The following is a 14,533-nucleotide window of genomic DNA, read 5'->3' as shown; positions in this document are numbered from 1 at the left end:
ATCCCGAAAATAAAAATCCGCGCCTAATATCGAAGCTTAAGTTGTATCGTTAATGTAAACAAATAAACTATTTCATTCAGATGCTTGAGCTGTTTTATTAAAAGAAGAATGTCACTTCCTTCAAACTCAGATGAAAGTAACGAAAAAACTTTATTATAGTGCAGTAAATCTACATAGTGTAGTAAATAAATAAGGTTAAGTAATGTTTTTATGGTCCAAAATTGTTTTACAAGTAGATGGTATAGATGAGCCAGTTGTAAAAGTGGATATAGAAAAAATACAATTGTACAGGAATAATCATTTGAAAAGCTGTCTCTTTTACCTTGACAATACTCTTAAAGATGTAGGAACTTTAAAAGAAGGTTAAGTTAAAGTGTTGCACTATTTTTACCATGCAACGAATTCGATTATATGTGGCTCAACTTTTTTTTTTTTTTTTTTTTTTTTAAAGAAAAATGGCTTGCAAAAATGCAATAATTAAAATGTGAGTTGTAAAATAGGAATTTAAAAAACGGATGGAACAAGTATCTAGAGAGATGTTGCAAAATGTGAGTGAAAAAATAAAGTCATTACAAATATTCAAGTCTTCACGTGAGTTTCTTAAGTTTGGTCTGTACCACAAAGCCGTAGAAAACTTTATAAGCTACCTATAACGGTTTTGTTGATAATATCACTAATCGTTATAGGTGGTTTATAAAGTAAATACACAAAGAGATAAAAGATGCTCCTTTGACCACAGATGCTAGAACTGAATAAAACAGACAGTTATAATGACCGAAAGATAAAAGAACTTTACAACAATCTTAAAAAGTATTGTTAAAACGCTTATGTTAACTGTTTAAATCAATCGGATGTAAGAACAATTGGTTAGAAATAAAAGATCGTAAAAAACTAAACATGAAAACTCTAAAACGAAGTTTAGAAGTTTAGCAATATTTCAACCTTATTCTAACTCAGCGACAAATTTTTCGCATAAAATATTTTCTTTTTCCAAAATCCAAAGTCCGTTGAGAAAATATGAGCTGTTTTAATTTGCGAAAACTTTTTTTCCCCCCCAAATAAAAGAGAATTGACCAGATCTAGACAATCCTCAATTTGTTTTTTTAAAAAAAACACATCAGGAATCTTATTTCAGAATGTGATTCAACTTTATTCATCAACTTTAAAAAATGAGTTAACATCACATGTTGCAATGATGTCGGCGAAGATTTTATACGAAAAGTCTTCGCCGACATCATCGCAACATGTGATGTTAACTCATTTTTTAAAGTTGATGAATAAACTTGAATCATCATCTTTTGTTTAGTTAATACAACCTTTGTTTTCCAGGTCGTTTTTTAGCTGAAGACGGGGATCTCCGATGTCATGACGTTTTAAAATATTCGATAACAAAAACATTGGAGTTGATTGGGTGATTTATGAAGACTTTATTTTTAAAAAAGCGAAAACCCAGGAGTTTAGATATTTACTTCGGTAATATATCTACTCTAAATTTCTAGTTGATATAAGATTTTTGTATATAAATATTTAAATGTGTGAGTGAAATATCTATTTTTTTCGGTGGTATCGATCAATTCATATTAAGTTTTAGTTGTTTTTCATTTACCCGTAGGTTTTACTTTTTCTTCGTTTACCCGCAGGTTTTAATTTTTCTTCGTTTACCCGCAGGTTTTACTTTTTCTTCGTTTACCCGCAGGTTTTACTTTTTCTTCATTTACACTCAGGTTTTACATTTTCTTCGTTTACCCACAAAATTTACATTATCTTTGTTTACCTTTTACAACTGTTATCTTTAAAGTTGCTGCAAATATTTTGACTCCATTGGCTACTTACCTATTTATTTATTTTTTATTTATTACTTACAATTTAATTATTGAAATTTTAAAACGCGTAAAAGACAGTTTTCAGAATGCCGCTTATTAAACGTTTCGTTAAAATATCACTTAATAATAAGTGAAATAGAAAAAAAAAAAATCGATTTTCATTTCCTTTTTTGAGAAAAATGTTTTTCGAGGTTTGTTTTGAAAATTTTAATCTTGTATTGTCCCAAAAACAGATTGATATATTCGTTAGTAATATTCATCCTATGAATTTGCATAGATAATTGGCCACATTCACCACAAAAACTTATTTCTCATCAGGCGTAAATAACGAAAGCTTTTTATAAATTCGTTTCATGTTTTAAAGAGTTTAGTGAATAATAAATATTTATCACTTAAAAAGGAAATCCTATCCGGTGTTTCTTAAGGTAAGCTACATTAACATATAATAAAGATTTATTTTACTTTTTTTTTACTTTTAGACATAGTGATATTTTTTATTTTTACTTAAATATTAGTAGTTAATATAAATCGCTGCTTTCTTCGGATTCCGTAAAAACATTTTTTGAAAAGGAAAGTTCTGTTTCAAAAAATTTCATTCGTGAAAGTAACTCTTGGTTTTCTTTGATCTACTAATAAATAAAAAAGCGAAGCCAGACCTAATCTATCTCAGCTTAAATTGATAACACTACTGATGTCGTTTTACTGATTCCAACCAAATTCCATGCGTCATTAAAATTAGTCAAATCATTCTCCACGGGAGAAGATTGGGGGGGGGGGGGGTAATAGTGTGTTCCTTGTATAAGCGGCTTAATTTCTTCAGTGAATAATTTAGTTTTCGAATATTTAAAAATAAGTAGGTTACATAGGGGGTCAAAAGAATATTAGAAAGGTTTAGGTGGGGCACGGTACAAAAAAGGTTGAGGTTACAACGATAACTTTTGTTTACAGTTTGTTTAAATCGTCGAAAAGGCAACTTTTTTTGGTTTTAATTCAATGAAGAGGACATATTTATTAAATATAACATAAATATTTCATTGAAATAATAAACTACGATATGATATATGCGTGTAATATGATATATACGTATAATATGACGAATTTAGAATGAACACCTAAATATAATAAAATAAAAAACTTTATACAAAATCTAAAACTTTCTTTACAATAAATTACAAACAAGGCAGTCCTATGTATCCAACAGTTGGTTGTCAATAAATGCACTTGTAGGAGGCAAAAAATAAAACAGGTTAAAGTTAATAATGAAAACTATTTAGGAGCTGTTTACACGGATTAGTTCAATTATAAATGTATGGGTTAGCTAACCTATAGGAGATTTCACCAGCTTTATGAGAATAAATTTAAAAAATCGATAAGTAAAACTTTCCAAATTGAAAACACGGAGATTAAATTGGAAACAAGGAGATGGAATTGGATTTGAGAGACTTGATTCAACCAGAAAAGTCTTTCATGATCATTAATCCTCAGATGTTGAGGCTGAAAAAAGCACATAAATCAGCTTTTATAGCGAGTGGCATTGGACAATCAAAAGTTGTTTTGATTTTAGGCTGACCTACCAAATCGGTCTTTAAAAAGATCTTAATTGGAAGCAGAAAAAGAATTATTGCTGTCTATTGATTTAAAAGTATAAAGTTTAAATCGCGATTTGTAAAAGCTACGCATGTCATAAAATCAATGTTCTCGATAAATTTAAAAAATCAATGTTCTCGATAAATTTAAAAAATCAATGTTCTCGATAAGTTTAAAAAATCAATGTTCTCGATAAGTTTAAAAAACTGTTCTTTTCCATAATCTTCACGTAATCACAAAATTTGTTGATAAAGTACCACATGTAAATGTCTGATTTTTACTGAATATCATAGATACCGTAAATTAGGAGCATTTTTTGCAATAAAAAAAGAATTGTAAAAAAATGCGACACGTGTGGTTTTTGAAGATCACGATGCAACTGTTTTTGAACATTAAAAGTCTTTTAAGGGAAAAGTTCAGAAGGCATGTAGATCCATTGAACTGACGAAAATAAAAAGCGTCAATAATCCTAAAAGTCACTGATAATAAGCAAACACTTGATCACGCTGCAGCAAGGTTTATTTTCTGCAATGTTATCAAGCGTTTATAAAACAAAAAGAAAAGTGTTACAGAGAGTTCCGCACCATTCTCGCTAAAACCATAAAAGAATTTTAAAAATGTTTTCTTACTCCATAAACAAAATCGGTAATCTATGGACTGACCTACTAAAACGTTTGTGTAAATTGATGGAACTACAGCACTTATTTGAACTCGTGGTAACTTGCATCATAAAATTCGTCTCATCCACCTAATAAAATTTTAGTCAAATATCTGAGCTTAAGTAATGTTATAACCGCTTCACCTCAGATGTTTAGCTAACCCTAAGAGACCTAATAGCAGACCTAAAACACTCATTGGTGGATGTGGACCTAAATTACACAGTTTGGTAGGATGATTGCGATGAATAGTTAAAAGATATCTTTAAGTTTTTGTTTTTGTTTATGTAAGGTTTAAGATGATTTTTATCATAAATCAGATAATAAGAATATCAATACATTTTATCATTGTTTATTCAGAGAATTTTCCTAATGACGGTACTTTTCCTGCGTTTAAGCTGTTTTCAAATCATTGACAATGGTAGATGGCGGTACATCGTTAATTTTTGATATTTGATAAGTAATGTTTTCAATTCCTAGTTACACAAGGGGAAAAATCATATTTTTAAACGTTAAATTTTTTACACAAAAATTTGAAACCAAAAAAATTCCTTTTTTTCTCTACACTACTTTTGATGAAGCGCGAAAGTTAAAAAATGTTTATCTAAACTACTTTTGATAAAGAGCGAAAGTTAAAAGATGTTTTTTTAAATTCTGATGCTAGTTTTGTCAAGTCAACCCACACGTTTATTAATTTTTACTTATTTTTGAAACAACTTTTTCTACTAAGATTTTTTTTGAAACAACTTTAAAATTGCAAATTGTTAAAATTGTGAAAGGTGGGAAAATTCATGAAACGCATTTTTAGTACCCAAATTTTTACGCGAACAAAAAACTTGACAAATTCTTTAACATTCTTACTCATTGAAAATTTTGTTAAGTTAATATATTGAGTTGCAGAAGCACCGTATGGAGTTTTATTTAATATTAAAATGTTCAAACATCTACTATCATGAAAAGAAAGAAAAAATAATTGTGATTTCATTTCAAATAAAAATTCGAATAATCGTTTGTTTGTAAATTAATCGTGTAAACAAACAGATAGTGCGGAATAAAAAAAAAAAGTTTTGTGAAGATAAAAGAACTAATATTTCTTGTTGTGTATTTTTCTTGTTGCATTGAAATTGATTTGCAAACATAAAAAATATAAGTGGTTTTTTTTAACATTTTAAAATTTGTTTACACAAATATAAATAACAAAGAAAAGAAGGAAACAATGTCACATTTTTTTATGACAACTTTCCGATAACAAAAGTATAAAATAAATAAATTGAGAAAAGAGGGGACGTTTTATTTCTTGCTCATTTGGTAGTTTTGATAAATATTCTTGGTTTTGTATTTTTTGGTGTAAAACTAAAGAAAATATCAAACGGTAGGGAATACTTTTTTACCTTCGAAATCAACGAATTTAAGTAGACGGCCACTGATTACTTTCTATGAGCTTTCGCTACGCTGGTGTCAATTTTTTTTCTAATTTTTTTATTTATAACTAAATTTCAATGAGATTTTCACCTTTTCCTAAGACATTATTTTATTCATTTTTTAATTGCGAAATTCGCGCACAAAATGTTCGCTTAAGGGTCACACTTTTAAGGTTGATACGGGTAAAAACAGTTCAAAACTGAATTTGAAGGTATATGTTTAAGATATTTATGGTTACCAAGTTGGGTGAATATCCTGCTGAAGCATTGGCATTAGCTTCAATAAGAAAAGCCTCTAAAGAACCTACCAAGAAAGATTTTGTTGTTGTTAAAAATACCACAAAAATCCTGGCAAATTTAAAAAGCATGGAGGTTAATTTTTCATTAAAAATGAAGATTGAAGGTGCTTTGATCTTAAAAATCTTTCTAATAAACAGTATAAAATTATCAGAAATCCATCCATAATACAGAATGCAGACATTTATCTTTTACTAATGAAAGAGAAAAATGTTATCCTGAGGCTGTAGTTTTGACAGTAATATCTGTACCAACTCCTCTACAGAGTATGTTTAATCATACTCTGACAAGGATGCTAACTTTTACAGAATGCCAAGACTCAATGAGAATATTTGCTGTGAATGGGGAAAGGTGTACTTCACTTTAAAGGGGGCTTTGATTGTGTCTCCAAAGTGTATATAAACAAAAATATACTGATGGAAATATTGGTGAGGCCCATGTTAACGAGCAAAGTCTTTTTCATATAGCTATTAATCCACTTAAATTATCCATCCAGCCCTCTATTACACATTACTGTTGACCCTACATCTCAAATATCAAATGGAAACCAAAGACTTAATCAGAAATGAAGATGAACATCTTAAAGCTGAAATGAATTGACTGATCGATTTTGAGGTAAAGTTAGAAGTAGCAGAAGGCAAACCTTTAAAACTTTAGTTTCATTAACCGCATTAGTTTCAAAAACCACAAATTTAAAAATGGAAAACCACCTTCCCCTAATATTTCTTCTTTTTTTGATGACGTAAAAACAAAATAAAGCTGTTTTTGCAAATAATAGTTTTTTTCTTTTTTGGTTTTGGTCATAGAATAGTAAGCTAAGATAGTACGATATTTTGGTTTTTTGAATTCTAATTTCTTATATTAATTAGTATATGTGCGCGTTTTGGTTTGTGGAACCCAAATTTTTTTTATTCAAATTAATATTTGTGCGCGTAAAAGATTCTAACAAGCAAATGCGTGTGTAGTATGCGCCTTTTGATACATGTAAAATTTATTTAAAAAAAACTTAACATATATTGTATACGTGGTATTATCTGATATTTGGGATCGAGGAATCCAAATTTTTTATTTAAATCTTTATAAACTGATACCAAGCCACGTACGCACGTGGGCACGCGTAAAATTTATTTCTAATGACAAATCTAAATTTTCTGACCCAAAAACACTAGTAATGATGTATAACAAGTTTATATTTTGATGGTCATACAATTTTTGCCGTTTTTTCACTTTTCTGACTCACTGTGCATTAGGGTACAGTGAGATTTATATGTTTTTGAAAAAAATAAATTTCAAGCTTAAGAAAAGGTGTATTCCTATGTAAAATTAAATTTCAAGGTAGGTTTGTTATGGACCACTTTTTGATAAGAAAACGTCTTGATACCCAAATTTTCATATTTACAGATTATTAAAATGAAAAAAACTTAAATTATTATAAAGTAAACAAAATCCGTTTTTATGTAATAAACTCTCCTAATAAGCGCAGCGCCGAATTAATTTTAAAAGATATTTTTACTTGGCTCTCCGCTGTATAAAAGCTTTATACAAGATCGAAGTTTGTTACTATTTTATTCATTATTAGTTATTTAATTGAGATATTCATAAATGTCAAAAGTTAAGACTAGATCATCCACCACTGCAATTTCAGATTTTATTGGACCTGGAAAAGATTTTATTCCTAGTGAGCTGCCTACAAACAGAGCAGTTATTCAAAAAGGGATTTTACTAAAAGAACAAAAAAGCATGACATGCAATCTACACCATAATAAATATTCTAACAAAGATCTTGCTAGCGATCTGATTCCATTTGTTCTTGCTCAATGGAGAAAAGCAAATGTTAAGTTTCAACAGCCAGTTATTATTGGTGAGAAATCACTTTATTATAGAATTAAAACCCTTTGGGAGAAAGTAGAAAACGTTGCATGGGGAAGAACTAAGGCAAAAGTAAAAGAAGAACTTATATTGAAGTTAGATAAGCTAATGGACCTCATAACATGTCCTCATAAGATTCTTCTGTGTGAACATGATATGTCTGGGTGTTCTTCCCCCCAAAATTGTAAAAGTAAAGCACATATAAATTGCACCTGTATTTTTTCTAAAAAAATTCCAACTATGGAGCTCAGGTGGTTATACAGTCAAAGAAATAAGACAGGTGAAAAGTCTGACATGCAAATGGGACATGCTGATAAAATTGAGACAACGAAACTTAGAAAAAAATATAAGAGAAAAATCAGTGACGAAAAAGCTTATGAGAAAAGAATGAAAAAACTACAAGATGATCAAGCATCCTTTGAGGTAAATATAATTTCATAATAGTAAATATTTTCTTTGTTTATATAGCAAATTATACACACACACACACACACACACACACACACACACACACACACACACACACACACACACACACATAAAACAAAAATAATATTTGTAAAAGTTTGGTTTTAGGTCACAGAAAAACAAGATATAGAATTATATGAAGAATATCAAAAAAGTATTTCTCCTGATATTTCACTCAATGACAACTATAATCCAGTTAATGTTAACTTTACTTTAAAACAAGACAATGAAATTAAATTGTTGGTTGAAAGGCTTCTAAAGGATAAATTAGGTGTCTATGCTTTCCTTGTAACACGATTTTTAGAAAAGAAGTCAAGAAAAAACACTATGTCAATAAAAAACACAGCAATGGCTAGTATAAGGTAATCATATAGATTATTATTTTGTTGAGCAGCAAAAGTTCGGATAATGAATTAATAAAAATAAATATAAACTAGTTTTATTTTATAGGTTTGGGATTTCACCTGCTGCAACTGCAGCAATTGCTACAAGTTATCTGCAAGATTTAGTTGAAGCAGGATTTCTCACCCCTGAATACTCTTACCTTGCTTGTGATCCTTCTAAGTTGACGAGAGCAAGAAAAAAAATCATGGTAGTAGCAAAGAATAATGACAATTTTAATCTTCCAAAAGCAGATAATATTGGCATTTACTTTGATGGAAGAAAAGATTCAACAAGAGCGATGATAAATGATTCAAATGGACAACTACATCCTATTATTATCAAAGAGCAACACATTACTGTGACTATAGAACCTGGTGGTCGATATCTTGGTCATTTTACTCCAAATGCACATACTCATTCAGATAAGCCAGCTAAAAAGATTGCTGAAGGTGTTTATAATTTGCTGCAACAATATAATCTTACTGAATCATGTTTAGTACTTGGAGCTGATAGTACTTCAATTAACACTGGCTGGAAAGGTGGTGCTATAACACATCTTGAAAAGATGTTAGGTCACAAATGCCACTGGGCCATATGCATGCTTCATTCAAATGAGTTATTTTTGCGTCACCTAATAGAAGGAATTGATGGACTAACATCATGTAGTACTGGCTTTGTAGGTCCTGTGGGAAATTGTCTTGCTGATTTTAATAAAATGGAGTACAATCCTCAATTTAAAGCTCTTCCAGAGGGAGAGAGCTTTGTTGACATTCCAGAAACAATACTAAAAAATATGTCAACAGATCAAAAACAAACCTACAAGTTATGTAAAGCAGTTAAGATCGGTGTATTGCCACCTAATCTTAGAGAAATTCAATGTGGCCCCTTAAGTCATGCCAGATGGCTCACTACTGGCATGAGAATAGTCTTTATGTGGACAAGGAAACATGACTTAACTGATCAGAATTTGAAAAATCTTGAGTTACTTGTATTATTTTGTTTACAATTTTACTTTAAACTTTTTTTTGACATTAAAGTTAAAGACAGACTTGAAGATGCTTCCAATCACATTCTGACTCAATTGAGAATTCTTAGAAATCAACCTGTTATAGTAAGAGAAATTGTGACTCCCTACATCCAGTTAGGCGCTTGGTATGCGAACCATGAAAGTTTATTAATCTCTTTATTATCTAGTAATAATGCAGAAGACCGCAACTTTGCAGTTGACCGAATTTTGGAACAAAGGGGTAATAATATCCTTGGAGACATGCGAATCAGACCAAGAAAAATACCTAAACTGAACTTTGAAGCAACTACTCTTCAAGAGCTAGTCAAATGGGAAAATGGTGTAGTACAAGAACCGGTTTTTACTTGTTCGCTCACTAAAGATAAGTTGGTATTGCTAAGATTGACACCTCTAATAACTCCTTCTGCTAAAATTCATACTCAAAGTACCGAGCGTGCTGTAAAACAAGTGACAGTAGCATCCATGTCAGTAGTTGGACCAGATGCAAGAGATGGATATATTAGAGCTAGAGCTCAACATAGAGAGTTGCTACCTGTTTTTAAAACAAAGAAAGAAATTTTAATAAATTTTCAATGTCAATAGATTTGAAAGATATGTTGTTTTATTTATTGTTTTTTTAATAGTGTTATAGTAGTGTTATCAAATTATTATTTGATTAAGATGGGATAGACCTCCTGTTTTTTGGGGAAACCGCATCACTGGCACCACCTTTGTTTCTAATGAAACAAAAAAAACAACTGTTATAAGCAAATTTGTTAATCATTGAAACCTCATTGAAAATTGAAGACCCTCTCCCCTGAAATGTCCAGAATCTGCATTGCTGGTAGGATTCATGCAAGATAATGACTTTGAAACAAGTATCAAAAAAGCTTGCAATTGGTCTAGAAACATTATTTGCATTTAATATTTCATCGCAATGAAAAAGAAGGACATGTAAAGCATAATAAAGGACAAATGTGACAAATAAGATTTTACTAAATTTTGCAATTTCTAAAAGTGAAAATTTGGGTATCAAAACTTTTTCCGATCAAAGATTTTTTTAAGGAAACCCTATTTAAAATTTGATTTTACATAAGAATACACCTTTTCTTAAGCTTTTAGAAGAAAAAAAAATTCTCGCTGTACCCTACTGTGCATCATCATATAAGCCGTCATATAGGCAAGTAAAAAAAAATTCTGTTTTACATTTTTGGTTTCCTAAAAAAAAGTCCTACCGAAAGATATTCGATAGTCATTTCTAAATCATAAAGGTTTCCTTCTAAATAACATTTGCCTTCCCCCCAACTTTTTTTTTTTTTTTTTGTCTCTTAAAAAGTAATCTATTTTGACTTTTGAGATGGTTTTTTAAATAAATTCTTTGAAAAACGTGTAACATTTTTTGCCACAACCGTTAATTGTTGGTGTTGGGTTCAATTCAATATTTTTTATTTAGGAAACTATTTTCGAAAATATTTATAAATCCTTTAAAATTATGTAAAAATTTTTTTTCCATAAAATCAATTTGATAACAGTCTTCTTTATAGGGTAATATTCTTCAAAATCAATCTTCTTCACGAATGTTTTGTAAATAAAAGCCACAACTTATCATAAAACAACGTTAAATAAACTTTGTTGTTGTAGTGTACAGCTCTGATCTTTCCAAATAATACCTCACCATTAAAAGGATACAAATGGTTACGAGAAAGCATATGTTTCTTGACGAACTAAGCCAAAATGCCATGTATTTAAGATACGGTTGGTTTTCTTACCGACCTATATTTTTGCAAAGTTTAAATCGTCCGTGGTTTTTCTTAGTGTGCGTTTGCTGGTTAACCTTTGGACAAGGTTTTATATGTAACGGTCTTAACAACGTCCTGTTGACTTCGATAGAAAAACGTTATGGTTTTACATCTACACAAATTGCTCTGTTTTCGACATTTTTTAACGTAACCGTGGGCATATTTTCTTCATTAGTTTGCTACATTGGTCACAGACACAGACCGCGCGCATTGGCCTTAGGAGGACTGACATTATCTATAGGAATGGCAGTCTTGTTAATACCGCATTTTATTTCATCAAAATATGTGGCTGGAGTGTCGCGTTCAACTGACATTTGTCATTTAAACACTTCCTTAAATAGTTTATATAACGAGACTGATTGTACACTTCCAAGTAACCGCATCTATTTAGGTATATTCTTAGTCGGACATTCCATTAGTGGACTAGGAAATATTCCTGTTCAAAGTCTTAGCTACGCTCATTTAGATGCTATTGCCGATCGAAGCAGCGCTAGCATGTACTTTTTAGCAATGAAGACCGTGTCAATATTAGGACCTGCAGCAGGATATATTCTTGGAAATCCTATTCTTCAAACTTACGTGGATATTCAACAGGTACGCAACAATCTAAAGTTTTGAAAAGTCTTTCAAGTGTTTAATTTTTTTTTTTTTTTCTTTCTTTCTTTTTAGATTTTTGTTAACATTTAAACAACATTCTCATTTTTTTATTTACATTTTTATTTAAGCCTTCAAACTCAAACTTGACTCCGAATGATCAAAGTTGGGTTGGCGCTTGGTGGATTGGGTATTTGATAGGAGCTTTGCTTTTGCTTACCACAGTTATTCCTCTATCTGGCTTCCCCAGAATGTTTTCAAACTCAGAAAAAGTTGCGAAGCTCAAGAAACTTCATGCGGACAATGTAGATGAAGACGTAAATCTAAATCACGATTTAAAATCCGCTTGGCCATCAGTAAAAGCTCTTTTACTTAACACACCATATATGTACTTAACTTTAGGAATAGCTTGCGAGAGCTTCGTAAACAGTGGATTTTCGACTTTCTTTGCAAAGTTTGTGGAAATACAGTTCCATTTTCCAGCATCAAAAGCTTCTTTGTATAGCGGATTGATTATCATTCCCGGTGAGTATAAATCATGATGATCTTCATCTAAAAATACTTCGTTCTTCACGCCGTTGTTTAACAATCGTCTAATTTTTCTTTTAATTTTATTTTTAAGCATGCGGTGGAGGAATGGGTTTAGGCGGATATATCAGTAAGCGCTTCGGTTGGGATTGTCGAACAACTTTAAAAGTTATTTATATACTCGCCATAATATCTACCATGCTTATTCCTATTGTGCTGATTGGCTGCGATGGCCATAACTTAGTTGGAAGAACAATTCCTTACCTCGATAGTAGGTAAATAACCGACTTAAAGTCAAAATTTTGTCAAATAAATAATTTAAAGATTATTAATCAGCTTCATCATCAATTCAAAATTTTAACGTCTGACTTTGTAAAAAAGTTGTTATTAAAAAGTTCAAAAAGAGGATTTGATAAATATTTTAAAAATTTACTCTGAATTTAATTCATATGTAGGTGGAACGATCAAGATCCATCACAATTTTCATTGTTTACAGTAGTCACCAGAGTTTATTACTTATTAATGATAAGGCCTACCTTCTAATAAAGATGTCTGACTTCTTGCAGGATCTGAAATATTTTGTAAACTAAAAATATTCTGAAATATTTTGTAAAAATAATTTATAAACAAAAAACCATGGGGAAAATCAATGGCGTTAGCTTTTTCTACTTTACATAATTTTTATTTCCATAAATTTGAAAAAAAACAAAAAACATCAGATTTAAAATTTAAAAATTGCTTGCTTTAAAATTTAAATCCTCAATTAAATAAGAACGTACTTTGCGTTTTATGGAGATTGCTCCATAACACACACAACTCTGCCTAAACTTAGTTAAGCACCAACTTATCATCAATCCGTAACTCTATCTGCATAATATATGATTTTCGTTATTATTTTTAATTGCACTAGTTTTCAAATATGCAATTTTTTTCTACAGCAACGGAGGGATTTCATTAAACAGTACGTGCAACGTAAACTGCCAGTGCAATAACCGTATGTATAAACCCGTGTGTTCGATAGATGACCAAAAAACGTTTTACTCGCCTTGTCATGCAGGGTGTTTGAATCTACCTCTAGAAAACGGGGTAAGTAGTTTTTTTTTCAACTATAAATGAGCTCATTTTTTTGTTAAATGATCTGGCTAGAAAAAACAAATGGACGTATTAGAACAACTTAAAAAAAGCGAACAAAAAAACAGAACTGTTGTTACTCGCTAACAAATTAATAAAATCTTTATTTTAGACATATCACAATTGCGCATGTCTACCGTTGTCAGGAAAAACCCTACGTGATGGTCCATGCGCTTCAATATGCGACCTATACCCATTTTTTGTTGTTGGATCGTTCTTCTTGCTGTTTATGTCTTTTATGAATGCTGTGCCTCTAGTTAATGCCACTTTTTGGTAAAACAACAATCAATCTTCTAAGGGTTTATCACTCGGGTAATTTTTAATAGTTATTTATAAAATAAATGCTTTACTTCTTAGGTCATTGCCATTAAGTTTGGGTTCACTTGGTGTAGGGTTTCAGCAGGTGTTTTTACGTTTTTTGGGGATGATACCATCGTCTGCAGTATTTGGTAAACTTATCGATGCAAGTTGCGTACTTTGGAACACCAACGAATGCACTGGGGAAGTAACAAGTTGCTTAGAATACAGCAACAAGTATTTCAGGTAAATAGCCTGTGTTATTAAAAAAGTCATTTTAATAGCTTCTTTGTTACTTGCTATTTCTTATGGATACCATTCTTGCAGCACTCAGTGTTATGTTTACTTGTTGAGTAATGAACATTTACTGTGCAATATTTTTTTAGATTATACATTTTTTTGGTCACCTTCAGTGTTAAGACGCTTTCTTGTGTTCTTTTTTTCTTGGCTTACAAAACTTATAAACTTCCTACGATTAAAAAACCAATTCAAGAAATGCTTGGAATCGATAACTTAACTCATGAATCGATAACTTAGGAACGAAAAAATTTCAGAAAATCAAAAAACTTAGTTTTTTGTATTCAGAGGCGTTTTCCTCTTTAAAAAAGATATTTCTTTCCTATATTTTAACTTTTATAAAGACAATTTATGATAAAATAAAATTTCTCTTTGA

General features: G+C 30.6%; 3 protein-coding genes across 10 annotated transcripts in view; all 3 read left to right on the top strand.

The window, feature by feature from the left end:
- The window catches only part of LOC149882813 (rotatin-like), a 32,947-nt gene extending 31,363 nt beyond the window's left edge, over positions 1–1,584 (top strand). For both annotated transcript variants that reach the window (XM_090100514.1, XM_090100515.1), the window contains one exon: positions 1,330–1,584. In XM_090100514.1, coding sequence (XP_089956640.1) covers positions 1,330–1,415 — 86 coding nt within the window. In that variant the 3' untranslated portion in view covers positions 1,416–1,584. The remainder of the gene's footprint in view (positions 1–1,329) is intronic.
- A 521-nt stretch (positions 1,585–2,105) lies between these two features.
- Positions 2,106–14,533, top strand: LOC145193135 (solute carrier organic anion transporter family member 4C1-like). Of its 7 annotated transcripts, none has more exons than XM_090099553.1 (8): positions 2,106–2,248; positions 11,056–11,904; positions 12,036–12,429; positions 12,527–12,707; positions 13,371–13,518; positions 13,676–13,836; positions 13,921–14,106; positions 14,247–14,533. In XM_090099553.1, the coding sequence occupies exons 2-8, from the start codon at positions 11,203–11,205 to the stop codon at positions 14,395–14,397; spliced, it is 1,923 nt and encodes a 640-aa protein (XP_089955679.1). In that variant the 5' UTR covers positions 2,106–2,248; positions 11,056–11,202; the 3' UTR covers positions 14,398–14,533. The 7 variants fall into 7 exon arrangements, with proteins under 7 accessions (XP_089955679.1, XP_089955683.1, XP_089955687.1 ...); XM_090099557.1 differs by having other exon boundaries at positions 2,108–2,248; positions 11,327–11,904; XM_090099561.1 differs by having other exon boundaries at positions 2,127–2,248; positions 11,777–11,904.
- Positions 5,470–10,134, top strand: LOC145201437 (uncharacterized). Its single transcript, XM_090099552.1, has 3 exons — positions 5,470–8,076; positions 8,230–8,483; positions 8,572–10,134. The coding sequence occupies exons 1-3, from the start codon at positions 7,387–7,389 to the stop codon at positions 10,112–10,114; spliced, it is 2,487 nt and encodes an 828-aa protein (XP_089955678.1). The 5' UTR covers positions 5,470–7,386; the 3' UTR covers positions 10,115–10,134.

The sequence above is a fragment of the Hydra viridissima genome, unplaced genomic scaffold (assembly GCF_058129835.1).
Source record: "Hydra viridissima isolate aposymbiotic clone 2 unplaced genomic scaffold, HvirCarnegie_v1 scaffold_10, whole genome shotgun sequence".
NCBI classification, from domain to species: domain Eukaryota; kingdom Metazoa; phylum Cnidaria; class Hydrozoa; order Anthoathecata; family Hydridae; genus Hydra; species Hydra viridissima.
Note: the sequence above shows the minus strand (reverse complement) of the source record. Positions and strands in the feature narration are given on the sequence as shown.

Bases quoted from the DNA above. Each gene is read 5' to 3' on its own strand.
- LOC145201437 (XM_090099552.1), top strand. From the start codon at position 7,387: ATGTCAAAAGTTAAGACTAGATCATCCACCACTGCAATTTCAGATTTT. The intron at 8,077-8,229 runs GTAAATATAATT...GTTTGGTTTTAG, and splicing joins ATGATCAAGCATCCTTTGAG to GTCACAGAAAAACAAGATAT. The intron at 8,484-8,571 runs GTAATCATATAG...TTTATTTTATAG, and splicing joins ACAGCAATGGCTAGTATAAG to GTTTGGGATTTCACCTGCTG.
- LOC145193135 (XM_090099553.1), top strand. From the start codon at position 11,203: ATGGTTACGAGAAAGCATATGTTTCTTGACGAACTAAGCCAAAATGCC. The intron at 12,430-12,526 runs GTGAGTATAAAT...TTTATTTTTAAG, and splicing joins CGGATTGATTATCATTCCCG to CATGCGGTGGAGGAATGGGT. The intron at 13,837-13,920 runs GTAAAACAACAA...TTTACTTCTTAG, and splicing joins CTAGTTAATGCCACTTTTTG to GTCATTGCCATTAAGTTTGG.